General features: G+C 48.4%; 1 protein-coding gene across 4 annotated transcripts; it reads right to left on the bottom strand.

Moving 5' to 3' along the window:
- Nucleotides 1-2,313: 2,313 nt before the first annotated feature.
- On the bottom strand, nucleotides 2,314-16,303 carry cfap206 (cilia and flagella associated protein 206). Of its 4 annotated transcripts, none has more exons than XM_043219172.1 (13): nucleotides 15,812-16,303; nucleotides 15,656-15,739; nucleotides 15,025-15,115; nucleotides 14,738-14,926; nucleotides 13,909-14,067; nucleotides 13,632-13,834; nucleotides 13,060-13,179; nucleotides 12,561-12,756; nucleotides 12,144-12,284; nucleotides 11,881-12,074; nucleotides 9,898-10,041; nucleotides 9,584-9,818; nucleotides 2,314-2,872 (listed from the first exon to the last, which is right to left on the bottom strand). In XM_043219172.1, the coding sequence occupies exons 1-12, from the start codon at nucleotides 16,013-16,015 to the stop codon at nucleotides 9,603-9,605; spliced, it is 1,941 nt and encodes a 646-aa protein (XP_043075107.1). In that variant the 5' UTR covers nucleotides 16,016-16,303; the 3' UTR covers nucleotides 2,314-2,872; nucleotides 9,584-9,602. The 4 variants fall into 4 exon arrangements, with proteins under 4 accessions (XP_043075107.1, XP_043075106.1, XP_043075105.1 ...); XM_043219171.1 differs by lacking the exon at nucleotides 2,314-2,872 and having other exon boundaries at nucleotides 9,214-9,818; nucleotides 15,812-16,042; nucleotides 16,173-16,301; XM_043219170.1 differs by lacking the exon at nucleotides 2,314-2,872 and having other exon boundaries at nucleotides 9,214-9,818; nucleotides 15,812-16,301.
- Nucleotides 16,304-16,387: the final 84 nt, after the last annotated feature.

Genomic DNA, 16,387 nt, shown 5'->3' with positions numbered 1-16,387 from the left:
TGTCTCTCTCTGTCTGTCTCTCTCTCTCTCTCTCTGTCTCTCTCTCTCTCTCTCTCTCTCTCTCTCTCTCTCTGTCTCTCTCTCTCTCTCTCTCTCTCTCTGTCTCTCTCTCTCTCTCTCTCTCTCTCTCTCTCTCTCTCTCTCTCTCTCTCTCTCTCTCTCTCTCTCTCTCTCTCTCTCTCTCTCTCTCTCTCTCTCTCTCTCTCTCTCTCTCTCTCTCTCTCTCTCTGTCTCTCTCTCTCTCTCTGTCTCTCTCTCTCTCTCTCTCTCTCTCTCTCTCTCTCTCTCTCTCTCTCTCTCTCTCTCTCTCTCTCTCTCTCTCTCTCTCTCTCTCTCTCTCTCTCTCTCTCTCTCTCTCTCTCTCTCTCTCTCTGTCTCTGTCTCTCTCTCTCTCTCTCTGTCTCTCTCTGTCTCTCTCTCTCTCTCTCTCTCTCTCTCTCTCTCTCTCTCTCTCTCTCTCTCTCTCTCTCTCTCTCTCTCTCTCTCTCTCTCTCTCTCTCTCTCTCTCTCTCTCTCTCTCTCTCTCTCTCTCTGTCTCTCTGTCTCTCTCTCTCTCTCTCTCTCTCTCTCTGTCTCTCTCTCTCTCTCTCTCTGTCTCTCTGTCTCTCTCTCTCTCTGTCTCTCTCTCTGTCTCTCTCTCTCTCTCTCTCTCTCTCTCTCTCTCTCTCTCTCTCTCTCTCTCTCTCTCTCTCTCTCTCTCTCTCTCTCTCTCTCTCTCTCTCTCTCTCTCTCTCTCTCTCTCTCTGTCTCTCTCTCTCTCTCTCTCTCTCTCTCTCTCTCTCTCTCTCTCTCTCTCTCTCTCTCTGTCTCTCTCTGTCTCTCTCTGTCTCTCTCTCTGTCTCTCTCTCTCTCTCTCTCTCTCTCTCTCTCTCTCTCTCTCTCTCTCTCTCTGTCTCTCTCTCTCTCTCTCTCTCTGTGTGTCTCTGTCTCTGTCTCTCTCTCTGCACTTTCAGTTAAAAACACAGATATGCTGCTTCTCTAATTTTACAATCAAGTAATGCTGACATAACAGCACAGCTCTTGTCTTTATCTTACATGTAGACCATTTGATTTTATCAGACGACAGCTCGATTATAAATTAGGATTAACCTCTTGGAAGGTAGAGCTGGTATTGTAGTCTTATGGGTCGAGTTTCAGTCATTATTTCTGTAACAGAAAAGGTACAGTAATTATAATGCTACGTAAATATAATACTAGAGAACCAAGCCCCTCCCACGACTTTTGATTGACACGAATAACTTTAACCAAAATTTGATAACCAATGCTATAGACTTTTCATTAAGACCCTAAAGATTCATATCAATCACATCGGGATAATCAATGAAATTCTCAAAATGTGATGTTTTTTGTGAACAAATTTCATGAGGAACGCACAGATAATCATCTTTGACTCCATGGGGTTGCTTCAGCAGAGCGTGTCCTGACAGATGTTGTGTGTGTGTGTGTGTGTGTGTCTCGGCTCGGTTTTAATGTAAAACACAGCCCGTCCTTCTCCACCCGAGCTGTCTTCAGTTACTCCCGTCAGCTCGGTGTGACTGTGACACATGATTGTACCTCATTATTTCCGGGGGCTGTTCATGAATTCTCTTTCTGTGGTGTTAACCGGTAAAAATGGGGGAAGGGAAGGGGGATGATCTTCAAAGGAGCTGAATTTTGATCACAGATTCATGAGTTTTGGAGAGGTATCCAGGGCAACAATCTCAAGAAGGGCAATATGAAGCTGTTGAGATGAAATTAAAAACAAATTTGTTCCACTGATGATGGCGCCGTGACATGCAGCTCAGCCAGCGAGGGCAGTTACCATGTTTCCGTATCAGCAGCAGTATCAAGCTCATTCAAGGATGAATCATCTTATGTGGGTGAATCATTTAAACACAGTTTAGAACGCACCGGGGAGCAAAGGTGAAACACACAGGAACTGGTCTCTTCAATGGAGCAAGCTATACTCTTGATCTCAGAGCATTATTGAAAAGGTCGGAGTTTATGCATGCAGTGCATTTAAACGTCCACGTGTCTTACACGGCTGCTGAGGCGTATTCAGACCGATTGAACACAAAGCTCAAATTAATGTCTGTGTGCACTTAAAACACAAGACAACAGCGCTGCAATGACAAGCTTCAAGCGTCTGGCATATTACTAATAATATGCATTATTCACCGATGCATGTCATCTCAAAGATGACCTGTTCTCATGTCGATTTACATATTTTACATTTAATATTCCACTCTCATTAATGGAGATAGGGACTAAAATTACATAAAGTCATTACCAAAATGATATGAATTTAGACATATTTGTATTGGATACGTTTGATCACCTTTTCTTTTTTAATGACAGTGAGGTCCATTGTTCAGTTTGAAAATGAACAGTGAATGTATTGTAGAAGCGCAGGCGTGTGAGGAAATCACAAGAGTTACAAAGAATACCACTGATACAACTTGATAACAGTTACAGTAAAAGTAAAGGTTTTAATTACAATTAGCTAAAAGATGTTCACCTTATCAGCTTTTTTTCAGTAAACTGACAGCAAAAAATCTCAAGTAGTTCTCAAATTCTCAAATTCTTCAGAAAATACTTCCAGGAAGTAACGCTGGCCGTTATAAAGAAATTATCAAAATAATTTGAACTGATTTGAACTTCAATCTTAATATGTGTAGATGAAAATATTTTTATATGTAAAATGCATTATTATTAAAAGCATATTTTATAGTAAGTTTATTATTTGACTCCTGATTCAGGACAGGTGAAATAATAAGCCACTGTGCATTAGCTGTAGGTGTTGCTATGGCGATGTCCATCAGAATGGCTCCTCCTCTTCCTCTGATTGCTCTGATCATGACTCAAAGTGAGTCTCTGTCACTGCGAGTTGCTCCTATCGAGGAATTATATATTGAATTATAACAGAGAAATGATAATGAAATTAACGTCATGCGGTCCAACTCTGGAACCCAGTCACCTCTGATCTTTAGAGAAAAGGCCAATGAGAACGTCTCGGTTACGTATGTAACCCTCGTTCCCTGAAGAAGGGAACGGAGACGTCACGTCGGATGACCGACGAATTGGGATCTCGCTTCGAGAGACCAATCTACTTCGAGTGTATCTAAACAAGCCAATTGAAGATTGGCATGCGCTAATCGCATCCAGCTGCCGCTGATCACAGCGCGTGTATAAATAAGCAGCGGGTGCAGCGCATATTCAGGTTTTCGCTGAGGAGCCGAGCTAGTGACCCGGCCCCTTCAGCAGAGGTGCAGCACCGTGGCGACGGGCGTGACGTCTCCGTTCCCTTCTTCAGGGAACGAGGGTTACATACGTAACCGAGACGTTCCCTTTCAGTCGGTCACTCCGAGTCACGTCGGATGACCCGACGAATTGGGATCCCTACCAAAACGCCATGGACGCTGCCTCTTCCAGTGTCCTGTGGGAGCCCCTCAGTCTATCGGCGTAGGCCGGGCTCAACCACAAGAAGCCAGCTACTTTTGTAACACTACCCATTCGTAAGACTGGAACACTGGGAAACGTCCCACGTTCTAGTGAACAGGGACGTGCGGAAGTCCAGCCTTCCCGTAGGAGGTCTCGGAACGAATACGCATATGGACAGTATTTCAGTTTGCATATGGAAAATTGGAGGTGATTGACCCTTCTTAGACGGGCAGAAAGGTCTGCCGGGAAACACGGGCTCTAAGGCTATGCCGTGGAAATACACACATAAAGTCCTCTTGGGGTACTTTACATGGCTCCCAGCCCTCACCGGTTCTCACGGATTCATCGAGAGGGCCTGGCGCGGATGCTCCGCAACATCTGGCTGCCGGGGAATGGAGGAGCTCGACAGGGTCTACTGTATGGACGCTCTGGAGCAGTTAACAAGCCGACCCGAAACCGGGCCTCTCACTGCTTCTACCAGTTTGAGGTGAGAACACAGGAGGATACCGGTTCCACACGTAGGCTATAGAATCTAGCAATCGTGTTGGGGTCGCCCAGCCCGCAGCTCTACAATCTGTCAGCGAAGTGCCACGAGCCACCGCCCAGGACGATGCAACACTTGCTGAGTGTGCCCGCAACCTGAAGGGGGGGCAGGGCATACCCTGTGCTTGGTATGCTAGGGTAATGGCGTCCACTATCCAGTGAGCCATCCTCTGCTTGGAGGCGGCACTCCCCTTCTGCCGGCCTCTGTGACAAACGAGAGCTGGACTGAGGTCCTGAAGCTTTGCGTCCGGTCAACGAGCATCGGAGTGCTCGGACGGGACAAGCAACGTCAGGGCTGGGTCTGCCTCCTCCAGGGGCAGCGCTTGAAGGTTCACCACCTGGTCTCTGAAGGGGGTAGTGGGAACCTTGGGCACGTAGCCGGGCCGTGGCCTCAGTGGTACCTGGGAATCCGCGAGCCCAAACTGTAGGCACGAATCGTCGACCGAAAAAGCCTGCAGGTCCCCTACCCTCTTGATGGAGGCCAATGCGAGCAGGAGCAATGTCTTCATAGATAAAAGAACTTTAGCACAACTGCTGGCAAGGGTTCAACGGAGCCTACTGCAGTGCTGTCAGCACTACAGACAGGTCCCAAGAGGGTACTGTTGGGAGCCGTGGAGGATTCAACCTCCTGGCTTCCCTCAGGAACCTGATAATCCGGCCATGCTTACCCACAGACCTCCCATCTATGGGGTCATGATTTGCAGCGATTGCAGCCACGTAGACTTTAAGGGTGGAGGAGACAGCCTTCGCTCCAACCCTTGCTGCAAGAAGATAAGCACGACTGATAGGGCAATTCGGGGTCTTCACCCTGAGAAGAACACCACTCGACCTAACAGGCTCTACTTCAAGGCATAGGCCTGTCTCGTGGACGGCACTCTAGCCGAAGAAATGGTGTCGACTACCTCTTGAGGTAGGTCACCTAGAGCCTCCGCATCCCATCCAGGGACCAGACATGGAGTTTCCAGAGGTCTGGACACGGGTGCCAAAGGTGCCCCATCTCTGAGTCAGAAGATCCTTCCTCAGAGGATCGGCCAAGGAGGGCTGTCGCGAGGAGCACAAGTTCTGGGAACCAAGTCTTCACCAGTAGGGTGCTACTAGCAAGACCTGCTCCTAGTCCTCCTGACCTTGCACAGTGTCTGTGCAAGAAGGCTCACTGGGGAAATACATACTTGCAAAGGCCCCGCAGCCAGCTGTGTGCCAGTGGGCAATGGGAAGTCTCTGGAGAGGCAAACAGGTCTACCTGAGTGGCTCGGAACGTTCCCAATCAGCTGAACCGCCGGGGATGGAGTCTCCATTCTCCGGGTAGTGCAGCTTCGCGACACAGCTCGTCGGCTGCCTGGTTGCACACTCCTGGAATGTGAATGGCGAGAAGCGACCTCAGAACTTCCGACTCCAGGAGGAGGAGGAGGTGGTGGGCTAGTTGCGACATACGACGGAGCGTAGACCACCTTGTTGGTTGATGTACGCAACGGTCAGTATGTTGTCTGTGCAGACTAGTACATGCTGGCCTCGAAGGCAGTTCTCGAGACTGCCTAGGGCGAGATGTACTGCCAGCAACTTTAGGCAGTTGATGTGCCATTGCAGTTGAGGGCCCGCCCAAACCCCTGACACTGCATGCCCGTTGTAACGTGGCCCCTCAGCCGGTGGTGGAGGCATCCGTGAAACCACAGCATACCTGGAGACCTTCTCCAGGGGCACTCCGCCCGAAGGAACGAGAGGTCTGACCACGGGGTGAAGGTTTGGCGGCAGGCGGTGTTATTTGAACCCGTGAGTGCCACTTTGCCACGCCCACCTCGGGACTCGATCGTAGCCAATGTTGAAGCGGTCTCATATGGATTAGTCCCAGCGGCATCACTGTGGCCGCGGCTGCCATATGCCTCTGAAAATATTTCAGTGGGACCGCCGTCCTGCACTTGAACATATTGAAGCAGTTCAACACCGAATTGGCACGCTCCTCTGTGAGGTGTGCCATCTGATCGATCGAATCCAGCTCCATCCCAAGAAAAGAGATCCTCTGCGTTGGACAGAGTTTGCTCTTCTCCTGGTTGACCTGAAACCCCAACTGGCTGAGGTGCTGTAGCACCAGATCCCTGTGTTCGCACAACTGAGCCCGGGACTGAGCCAGTCATCCAGTTGGTTGAGAATGCGAACGCCTTACTCTCTCAGTGGAGCAAGGGCTGCTTCCGCGACTTGCATGAAGACACGTGGCGACAGGGAGAGCCCGAAGGGTAGGACTTGTACTGATATGCTCGACCTTCGAACGCCAACCTCAGGAATGGCCTGTGGCATGGAAGAATCGACACACGAAAGTCACGTGTCCTTCAGGTCGATCGCTGCAACCAATCCTGGGACGGACGCACTGAATAGGCGTTTCTGTGTCAACATCCTGAACGGGAGTGCTCGATTCAGGACTCACAGATCCAAGATTGGTCATAACCCACCGCCTTTCTTGGGCACTATGAAGTATGGGCTGTAAGCCCCGACCTCATATCGGCTGGAGGAAGCGGCTTTATCGTGCCTTCACTAGAAGGACAGCAATCTCCGCCCACAAGACAGGGGCACACGCATTGTTCACTGACATATAGCGGATCCCACTGAACTTGGGGGCGCGGATGAACTGAATCATATAGCCGAAGTCGAAGGGTTCGCAGGAGCCACGGGATAGCCTGGGAAGATTCAACCAGGCATCCAGAGACCGAACTAGCGGCTCGAGCGGAACCACCGACGTGCAGGCGATGGGGCAGCGAGGGGAGTGCAGGGACCCGGCTCGGGCGTCTCGTGGCGGTCCGGCGGGGTCTGAGTGTGTGCAACTCTTACCTGCATCCCCGCAGAAGTGAGGCGGGTAGGCTGTTGGTTCGTCCTCCCAGTCTTCCCACTGCTGCATATTAGCTCAAGGAGAGCGTGAGTGGCGCGGAACTGGCCCGCTCAACTCCTCGCTCTCCTGGGGACCCAGAGACAGAGGAAACCGCTCTTGTCGAGGTTTTAGGTAGCGGCAACATTCTCTGCCCGGCAGAGCAGCTCCCTCCATCCCCGGATCTGAGGGCCTCTTGCACCTGCGCTTTCCTCCAGGTTTGGCAGGAGCCTGGACAGGCTGGGTGGCTGCCCTGCTGCCAGCTCCACGGTGCTGCCTAGATGGGGCTGCTGCGTTGACTGCACGGGGGCGGTGGCGGCAGCAGGGGCACCCTCGGCGACGAGCTGGCTGAGGTGGGGCCGGCGGCTGGGTGAAGGCAGCAGCTGCACGCCGAGGCAGGATGTTTCTTACCTCAGTCTGCTTCTGGGCAGCGGAGAACTGCTGGGCAAAGTTCTCCACTGCGTCGCCGAAGTGGCCGGTCTGGGACATGGGGGCATTCAAGGAACGTGTCTTGTCTACTCTCGCGCATGTCGACCAGACACAGCCACAGATGGCGTTTCTGGACCACCGTAGTGGCCATCGCACAACCCAGAGACCGCGTTGTGACCTTCGTGCCGCTCGTGGCGCGAGGTCCATCACGATACAGAGTTCTTTCAGAACTTCCAGGTCATGACCACCCCTGTGCAGATCCTTCAGTGCCTTGGCCTGATGAACCTGCAACAACGCCAAAGCGTGTACTGCAGACGCAGCTTGTCCACAGGCCGCACAAGGCACTGCCGTTCAGAGCCGACCAGTACCTGCAGGCCCGGAGGGAGCACAGGATCACCGCACTAAGCGGAACGGCATTGGGACACAGCTGCATCCCAACTGACCGCTCCACTGGGGGCGATCACCGTAACTCCCTGGCTGTGCCACTGTCAAGGGTGGTGAAGGAGGAGGAGCCACTGGGGCAGTTTCTGGCAGTGAAAGGTGCTTTCCACATCCCAGTAAGCTCCTCATGCACTTCCGGGAAGAAAGGTACCAGGGTGGGGCCCTGAGAACCAGTGCAAGCCACCCTTAAATACCAATCGTCCAGCCTCGAGGGCCCGGGAAGCAGTGGAGGTTTCCACTTGATCCCGATCACCTCGACGGCCTGGGCAAGCATAGCCACCATTTCTAGATCTGTATCCAGTACATTCAACGCCTGGTAGGCGCAGAGCAACCGGATCTTCACTTCCAGAAATGTCTGGCTCACCTTCCGATGCAGCGATTGACTTCTGATCATCAGGGGGAGCCCAAGAGGGTACAGCTGATACCCCACGTGAGGGTCCAGACTGCCCCTTTGCAGCTCCACTGGTTGCAGAGTTTAAGCTTTGTGTCACAACGAAATGGAGCCCACCTGTCTGCAGCCAGAATGAGAACCAAGTCGAGCAAACACAAGCTCCGCCTCCTTTTTCAAGGCGACAGAGCCCGCCCATCACTCCGAGATGACCATCTCCCGCGAGGAAATGATTCATCCACAACCGCCACCTCAGCGTGCTAAGCCCAGGCACACGAGGCAACGATTGTGACCATCACCTAACACCAGGTAACAACCGCATCCAGAAACACACGGGTGTCACGTAGTCTGAAGCAAGACCCACGCTGTCTTCCAAGACGCGGCGTCGAGTTTGCCAGGACGTAACGTCGTCTTTAAAAAGACGCACCGCGAATGCTCTTTAGTGCTGCGGCAACAGGGGATAGCCGTTTTGCACACAAACAGGGGGTAGTGCAGCCTGATTGTGGCAATCCACTCGGACGCAGGAAAAGCGACCTCCGCTGAAACGCCGTACTCCAACACTCGTAGATCGTCTTTGAGCGGAACAGTCACGCTTCGGCCCGGCGAAAAGCTGAATATGCGCTGCACCCGCTGCTTATTTATACACGCGCTGTGATCAGCGGCAGCTGGATGCGATTAGCGCATGCCAATCTTCAATTGGCTTGTTTAGATACACTCGAAGTAGATTGGTCTCTCGAAGCGAGATCCCAATTCGTCGGTCATCCGACGTGACTCGGAGTGACCGACTGAAAGGGAACTGGTTGTGGCAAGAGGGACGTAACGTCTAATCTATTTTCCAAATAAAAGAGGTATTGCCTTTCGGTCAGTCACTATGATGTTACGTCCCTGACTGGTGGTCCCTATGGAAATCCCACAACCCGAACTGCATTACGAACAAATGCTGCAAATGTCAGAGCAAATGAGAGCTCCACACCATCCCAAGGGCAAAATATTAAAGCAATAGCTGGGGGCGGAGCACAATGACACAGCCATGTGGAAATAGGGTAAGAAAGGGTCATGAGAAATTACTGCTTCAAGTCATGAATGTAAGGAATGTATGTTTCAGAAAGTAAATGATATTTTCTATATTTCAGAAAGTAAATATAGTCACTAATTGGTGATTTATTAGTGACATTAATGTAAGAAATGTAAAAACAATGCTAGTCAATGTTGTTCTTGATGTAGTAGCTAATCATTTATGCAGTAGTTTATAAATGTATTAAACGTGAATAAACATATTTAGATGAACGAGTCTTTCTCATTGCTTTACACTCACATTCTCTCTTTACTGAGTGATAGAAGACCTGGAAGAAATCACAGTATTTCATGACACACAATCACTCAATGGAGGGCATCCATCTGAACAGAAACAAGTCAATGCTACTGTAAGGGGTTCACTCAAAAGATAACAGGATGGAGACACGGTGAGATATGTTTAGATGTAATGGAAATCATTCTTCTAAAGATCTCACGCTGAGGAAATGTTTCTGGTCACTCGTCAACAGCTCTGGTCAGATCCAGCTTCATCGTGTTCGTTCCTCCTCTCAGTCCTGACAGGTACACCTGAGGTTTGGGTACGTTACTGTCTCCGTCCCGCTTCGTCTGGCTGGAGGCGTCTTTAGGGAGGAACGTCTGAGTGCTGTTGTGTCGTCTCATGTGACTCGAGTGCGTCTGCATGGAGCGTGTGACTTTATTCCGCAGATTGGCCTGAGACAGAGAGTTTCTGGCAGGGTTAAACTCTCTAATGTGTGTCTGGACCGAGATCGTGTGTGTGGGCGCTTCTCACCAGCTTAATGGCTTTTCTTCTGAGCTCCCACTCGTTCCACTCGTAGGACTTCACAATGTTGGTCTCCAGAGGGTGTGTCTCTGTCTGCATGCTGGCGTCACTTTTAGAGATGCTCTTCACCAGCAGCTTCTCTCCCGACTGCATCTGAGACATGAGCGGTACACTGAGTGAGTTTCTACATCAGCTACTTGTGCTTCTAGATTGCACCTTAAAATAAAGCACTGAGAGGCATTTCTTCTACTATTATATGTGATCGGGAACCACAAAACCAGTCTCAATTGCCAATCCTTCGAAATGGACGTTTACACTTCACCTGAAAGCTGAATAAAGTCATATGTCCTTTGATAGGATCCTTCTGTCCTTCTGAGAAAATCACCTTCAAAATATATTTAAAGTGTATTGGCGTTTCACACTGAGCTGTCGTTCTTAAACATGCTCTCTCTGTGTCAGCTGTAGACCTGAAGCAGATTTCAATGTTCCAGTAAGGCTTAATGGACGCAGGTGAATTATTCTCATTTAGAAATTAGATCATGTGAGTGTTTAAATAAAGGTTGCGATCTTTCAGCGATTAACCGCGCAGCTCTAGTACGTAAAAATCTGATTATGATTACCAGTTTTAATTGTCAACCCAAGGACTCACACAAACCCTGTGCATTGTGACTGTGTTTAAAGTGGTCTAGGCTGTGTAAAGCCCTATTCCAATGGGACCAGTTTTCAAGGGAATAATTAGAGAAAATTGTGTTTACATTTTGTTTCTGTAAAAATTCCAGAGCAAATTACATACAAACTCAATGGGATCAATCTAATCAAAGAATTAAAGCAAAACATTTTTTTTCCTTGGCCAAATCCCATTTGACCCAGTTCACTATGAAACGTTCCTTGCTTGTTGTTCTCCGTGTATCAACCTCTGCCTTATATTTTGGTTTTGCTTGGTCTTGCCCCTTTTGGATATTGTTCCAATACCCCTCTTCTTGTGTTTTGCCTCTGCCACCCCTGTTTGCCAATGTCTGACGTCTACTAAAAAAAAGCACTGCAAATGGATCCGCTTCTCAACTAGGTTTTCAGATGAATTAATGAGGCTCAGATGTGGCTTGAGTGCCTTATCGCCATCTGTGGCCGCACAGAAAATCAGCATGCGAGTGACTTCTCGAGACTCAAAAGCATGTGCAAATGTGATAAATTACGTCTGAACCTGCGGGAATGAGTAGAATTATTATTAATAGCCACAATCCTGCTGCTGCTAATAACCTGACTGTGAATGCAAGCATCACAAGAAGAACAACACACTACATGTTTCTTTTCCTCTCATTTCCATCGGTTGGAAATTCGCCATAGAATCACTGCTATTAATGACAGTCCGTCGTAGTGACAGAGAACTTTAATCCATGCGGTTTGCAGCACACCCCAGAAACCTTCCCCACCTCTATAGATCTACTCCGGGGTGATCATGTTAACATTACCTTGTCAATCCCTCCTGTTGTAATGACAGAAATGTCATTCAGAAAACGAGTCCTTTACGAACAGGGCTTAAATTTGATTGAACACACAGCCTCTGACATCAACAACCAAACATGCAAAGCATTTTCTCCTTGCTTTTGTTAAGTACTTTCTGTCCTGACTCAACTATTTGGAAACACTTTATTTTAAGGTGTAACTAAGTTATGGGACAGTTTGTAATTATGTAGATGTAATAGGCTGCTGCTGACTCTGTTACACAGCCACTTACGTACAGGTACACAGACATGAGCTACTTAAAATAAAGTGTATCAAGATTGTACTTAAGTGTAACAGACTCGGTCTGTAACATACGTGTAACAGTAGCTGCCTGTTACAATTACAGACTTAGTTTCATAACTTACATGATAAGTCCATTTTATTGTAAGTACAATGGCAGCTACTAAGTACCTAATTAGGTAATTATGGACACCTAAAAATAAAGTGTCACCAACAGTTTTCATTCACTCATCAGTGTGCCGATGTAACCTCAGAGTAGGGCGTCACGCTGGCGAACTCCTGATGCAGCTGCAGCAGCTGGATGAGCTCCGGCTGTCTCTTCGCCATCTCCACCGCAGCGGCTATAAACTCGTCTGCTTGAAGGGCGAACTCGTACGCAGCGCTCCTGGAGCTGAAGGCGTAGTATTTCTCCTTGTGCTTTAGGACGCCGATGTTCGGATTGCCTGAAATGAGACACTAATGTGTTTTATCAAAGAAACCAAATATCAGATGCAATGTTTCACTGTTTGTACCTGGCAGTAAAAGGCCGTTGTTCTTCACAAGGGCGAAGCCACAGAAGCCCTTATACTGCAGCGGCACGTCCTCAAAGTGAGCTGTGCTCTCAGGAAAACACCATTCACTCGAGCTCATCTCAGACTCAACCACACGCTCCTCTGAAACAGACAGATGTGTGTGTGTGTGGGATATAATGACCGTCTAATGCAGGCTATGAGGAACATGAGAACACAGATGCAGCTCATTTCCATAAGAACTAATGCAGTGACCCAAACGAGCAACTATGGCAGGCATGTAAAGGGTATGAATAGGCGTCAAATAACGGCGTGATTAACAGTAAAGTGACCACCAAACCTCAGCAAACCTGATTCCTTTAAATACAGATGCATATGGTTTTCATCACTACTGTTTTTCAGCAGGAGCTTGTGTCGCACCTGCTGTCTCAGAGCGTCTGTCCTCGTCCGTTGGCACCCGCAGTCCGTGCAGCAGCGGCTCCAGCTGATCCGGGCTCAGCAGGGACGGTGCTGATGAGAACGCTCTCAGGCCGGACGCCACGTTAGTGAGCATGCTCAGGAGCAGCATCTCTCCTTCCAGTCCTGCCCAGAGCCAAGCCAGCGCTGTGAAACGAGGCTGACAGGAAGAGTGACGCTTAGAAATCCACAGAGAGAGGCACTGCTGGACTGTGAAAAACTGACTTCTGTGATGAACCCCGATTATTACTAAATCAACATTTCAAGCGCATTTCACATTTTGCTGCATGCAAAATAATTGAAAAGCTCACATTACAAGTATATGCCATATGAGTTGTGTGTAAGATCTCTAGCGTATTCATGTGGGATTTATGGATTTAGTAGGAATTTTTGTACCTTGTGCAATTTATTTCCCGCAGTCGTGCTATTCTGAGCAGAAAAAAGCATTAGAGAAATCACTCACGAACACTTGTGAAGTCGGCACTGTGCTCCTGGTGTGCACGGTGTCCTTCACGAGCGTCATCTGAGTCCTCAGCTCAGACTGTAAACGAGTCACTTCCTTGGCGCTCTGGATGATGTCCGCCTGATGAAACACGAACACCAGATCACATCATCACACTGCCACATGTTCATCCTACATCGTCAAGGTCGTATTTGAGGTCGCAATCACATGACACCTGGCTGCTTTAACCACATGTTTAAGTGTCTACGTGAGCTTCCACCGGCTAGTAACCATGTAAAAGCAGCTAGCGAATCCTCTCCTCCATTGACATCCTTTCAAAAGTGTCGTGATTGGCCGATTGCCTCAAGTGTGTGAAATTTTACCACATTTGGAAAAGTCGCGCCTTCTTTGAGTGAACCTTCGGCTGGCGTTGTGTTCCCACACAGTGATGCAGGTATCAGAGATATCTCAGGGAGGCTAACTGGATTTAAAACGTTAGTCTTTGCAGCTTAACAGATCTATGCACAAAAACAGCTTGGAACAGACAAACCTGAAAGGGCATCATATAGACAGACTGTAAGAGTGAAACCCACCAGTATGAGTCTGAGGAAGGCCTCGTGCTGCCGTGTGTTGTACAGAGCCTGTCTGAGCGGGTCTGGGGGGACGGGGCCCTCGGGGGCCTCGCTCATCTTCTCCAGCAGGGCCGTGTGCTGCCAGGCCAAGCGCTCACACCCCGCCAGCTGTCTCTCTGTGTCTGCGGCCGCGGCCGGGAGCGTCTCGTTCAGAAGGGCCGGCACTGCAGGAGACGCACGGAGAAGTGAGCGCCGCGGCACGGGCTCGGGGTCAGCGAACGCTGGGAGACTCACGTACGGTTCTGGATGCCCTCTCCTCCTTTCCTGCTGTCCTTGTTGAAGAGGCGTATGCCGCTGACGATCAGAGCGAGCTCGCTCAGCTGCTGCTCTTTGTCGGGTTTCAGAAGAGCCATGAAGGTCGCCAGCTGAGCCTGAGGAAAGACGCTCTGCAGAGCCGCTGGAACACACAACAGTGACTCACTTCCTCAACGGATGATCTACTTAGGAGTGAACCGAGCAAGTATCTGATACATAATAGCTAAAGATTTAGATACAAAGTATGCATATACGGTTTCATTAAGATTTAGTACTTTATAATGCGTTATACATTTACGAGAGGGGTTTTATGTCTCTTCTGCTCATCAAGGCTCATCAAATTATGGGTTCAAATATTATGTTTTCTCTATGAATATGTGTCATAAAACCGAAAGATATAAATCATACATTGAAAAAAATAGTAATAGGACTCTTAAAGTTGATGTAAAAAAGTTATTTTGGCATTTTTCTGGTTTTCATGAGAAAGAACTCAGTCAATCCAATCTCCATGCAATATTATGAATGAATAATAACTTCCTTGAAGAGCAGCTGTATTTTCAGCATCATTACTCCAGTCGTCAGTGTCACAGAAAGATCTTCAGAAATCAGAATAATATACTGATTTACTGCTTAATAGACATTATTATCAATATTGAAAACATTGTGCTGCCCAATGTTTTTTGTGGAAGCTGTGATTTTTTTCTATATATGTGAAATCTAAATCTTTAGTAAGATTATATCTGTCTCTACTGTCACTTGACGATCCACTGAATGCACCCACGCCGTCTAAAATCAATTGTTTTCAGCAGTACCTGTGGTTTCTCTCACGGTGTTGATGTCCGTGGCCGAGCCGAGGTTGGAGCACTGGATGACATAGCTGACTATTTTGCCGTACAGGTTCTTGAGGTCGTCTCTGGTCTTGGCTCGGGAGTCTGTGATCTCTCTGCTCAGAGACAGCAGACGGGCCTTCAGCACCTTCTGCTGAACCTCCAGGAACTCTCCTGACACACACACACACACACACACACACACACACACACACACAGTCAGGTCACGTAAGGACCGAATGAGATCTACGTCTGTTTGTTTTCACACTCACGTCGAGATGTGTAGTTCATGTCGAAGTAGACCTGCATCTTAATGGTGTTCAGAGTGGAGCTCGTCTGGTCCATCAGTCTGTCCACACACAGCTGGAGACACCTTACACTTACTTCAGACACACTCTTCTTTCATTTAGCAGCTAGACAGAGACCTTTTAACCCTACTACACATATATTTTAATGAGCCTGAAACACAGCTGGATTTTATTTTTAGTTTTGTCAAATAAAAACAACCACTCACGTGTAAAAAAAATTGAAGAATTAAATGAGTCAATGACTTTTTTGACTCACACACACTCACTCACACACACACACAGACAGACAGACACACACACACACACACACAGACACACACACACACAGACACACACACACAGACACACACAGACAGACACACACAGACAGACACACACACACACACTCACACACACACACACACACACACACACAGACAGACACACACACACACACACACACACAAAATATTTATGTTATATTTTAAATGTAATTTAAATTAGTAAATAAATCAAAATGTAACAAAAACAGGTTTTGTATTATGATTTAATTGAGGATAGTGACTAATTAAGGGCTGTGAAGTGAAGCAGTTCCGGTCTGTCAGAGGACTTTTACCTCAATGAGTTTCTGCACATCTCGTTTCGTAAGAGTCCTGTCCACGTTAAAGCGGTTCCGGGGGTCCAGAACGACGCTTTTGACCTGAACACACACGAAACGCAGGAGCTGGATCATCTCCATCATCTTTTAGTGAGCTGTGGTCCAGTCACTCACCATGAAGGCGATGAGCGTCTCAGACAGACTCTGTCCTCGGCTTAAACACGTCTGAGAGATTTCCCGGATGATGTTCCTGATAACGCCTTCCGCCTGAGCGCTCGACATCTCCACACGACACTCACACGACCTTGACCTTAACCCTAACGCTACGGAGGTTCGTCTTGAGATGCTCGCGGCTGACCGTTGTGTTGTGGTTGTCATGGAGACGGACGGCGACCGGATGAGCTTCTGCGCGCCGCCGGAAGAGAAACACAAACAAACAGAGGCTACAGTGTTTTACGACACTATCGAGTCCGAAAGCGATCAGATATGATATGTTCGATTTTTTAAAAAGCGAAAATCTCTTCCGAAGACGCACTCGTTAATATTACACCGCTGGAAAAGACCGTTTCTGAGAAACTTTGCCGTGTTTCAGGAGTGTTTGAGCGCATCTTCATACTTCAGCTGAGCGAACCCTGACCCTCATTAAATACAAAACGAGCTGCCAATCATTTAGATAAGATTTTTATTTGCCTGAAGGCTGTAAAAGTCAATGGTAATAAATCCTTGCGCAACTGAACACTCAGTAAATAA

This window comes from Puntigrus tetrazona, chromosome 20 (assembly GCF_018831695.1).
Source record: "Puntigrus tetrazona isolate hp1 chromosome 20, ASM1883169v1, whole genome shotgun sequence".
NCBI lineage: Eukaryota > Metazoa > Chordata > Actinopteri > Cypriniformes > Cyprinidae > Puntigrus > Puntigrus tetrazona.
The sequence above is the reverse complement of the archived record's forward strand: the minus strand, read 5'-3'. Positions and strand labels throughout refer to the sequence as shown.

Coding starts and splice junctions, on each gene's coding strand:
- cfap206 (XM_043219172.1), bottom strand. CDS start 16,015: ATGACAACCACAACACAACGGTCAGCCGCGAGCATCTCAAGACGAACC. Junction 12,757..13,059: donor TGCCGACTTCACAAGTGTTC/GTGAGTGATTTC, acceptor TCTTCCTGTCAG/CCTCGTTTCACAGCGCTGGC. Junction 10,042..11,880: donor GCGTGACGCCCTACTCTGAG/GTTACATCGGCA, acceptor CTCATGTCTCAG/ATGCAGTCGGGAGAGAAGCT.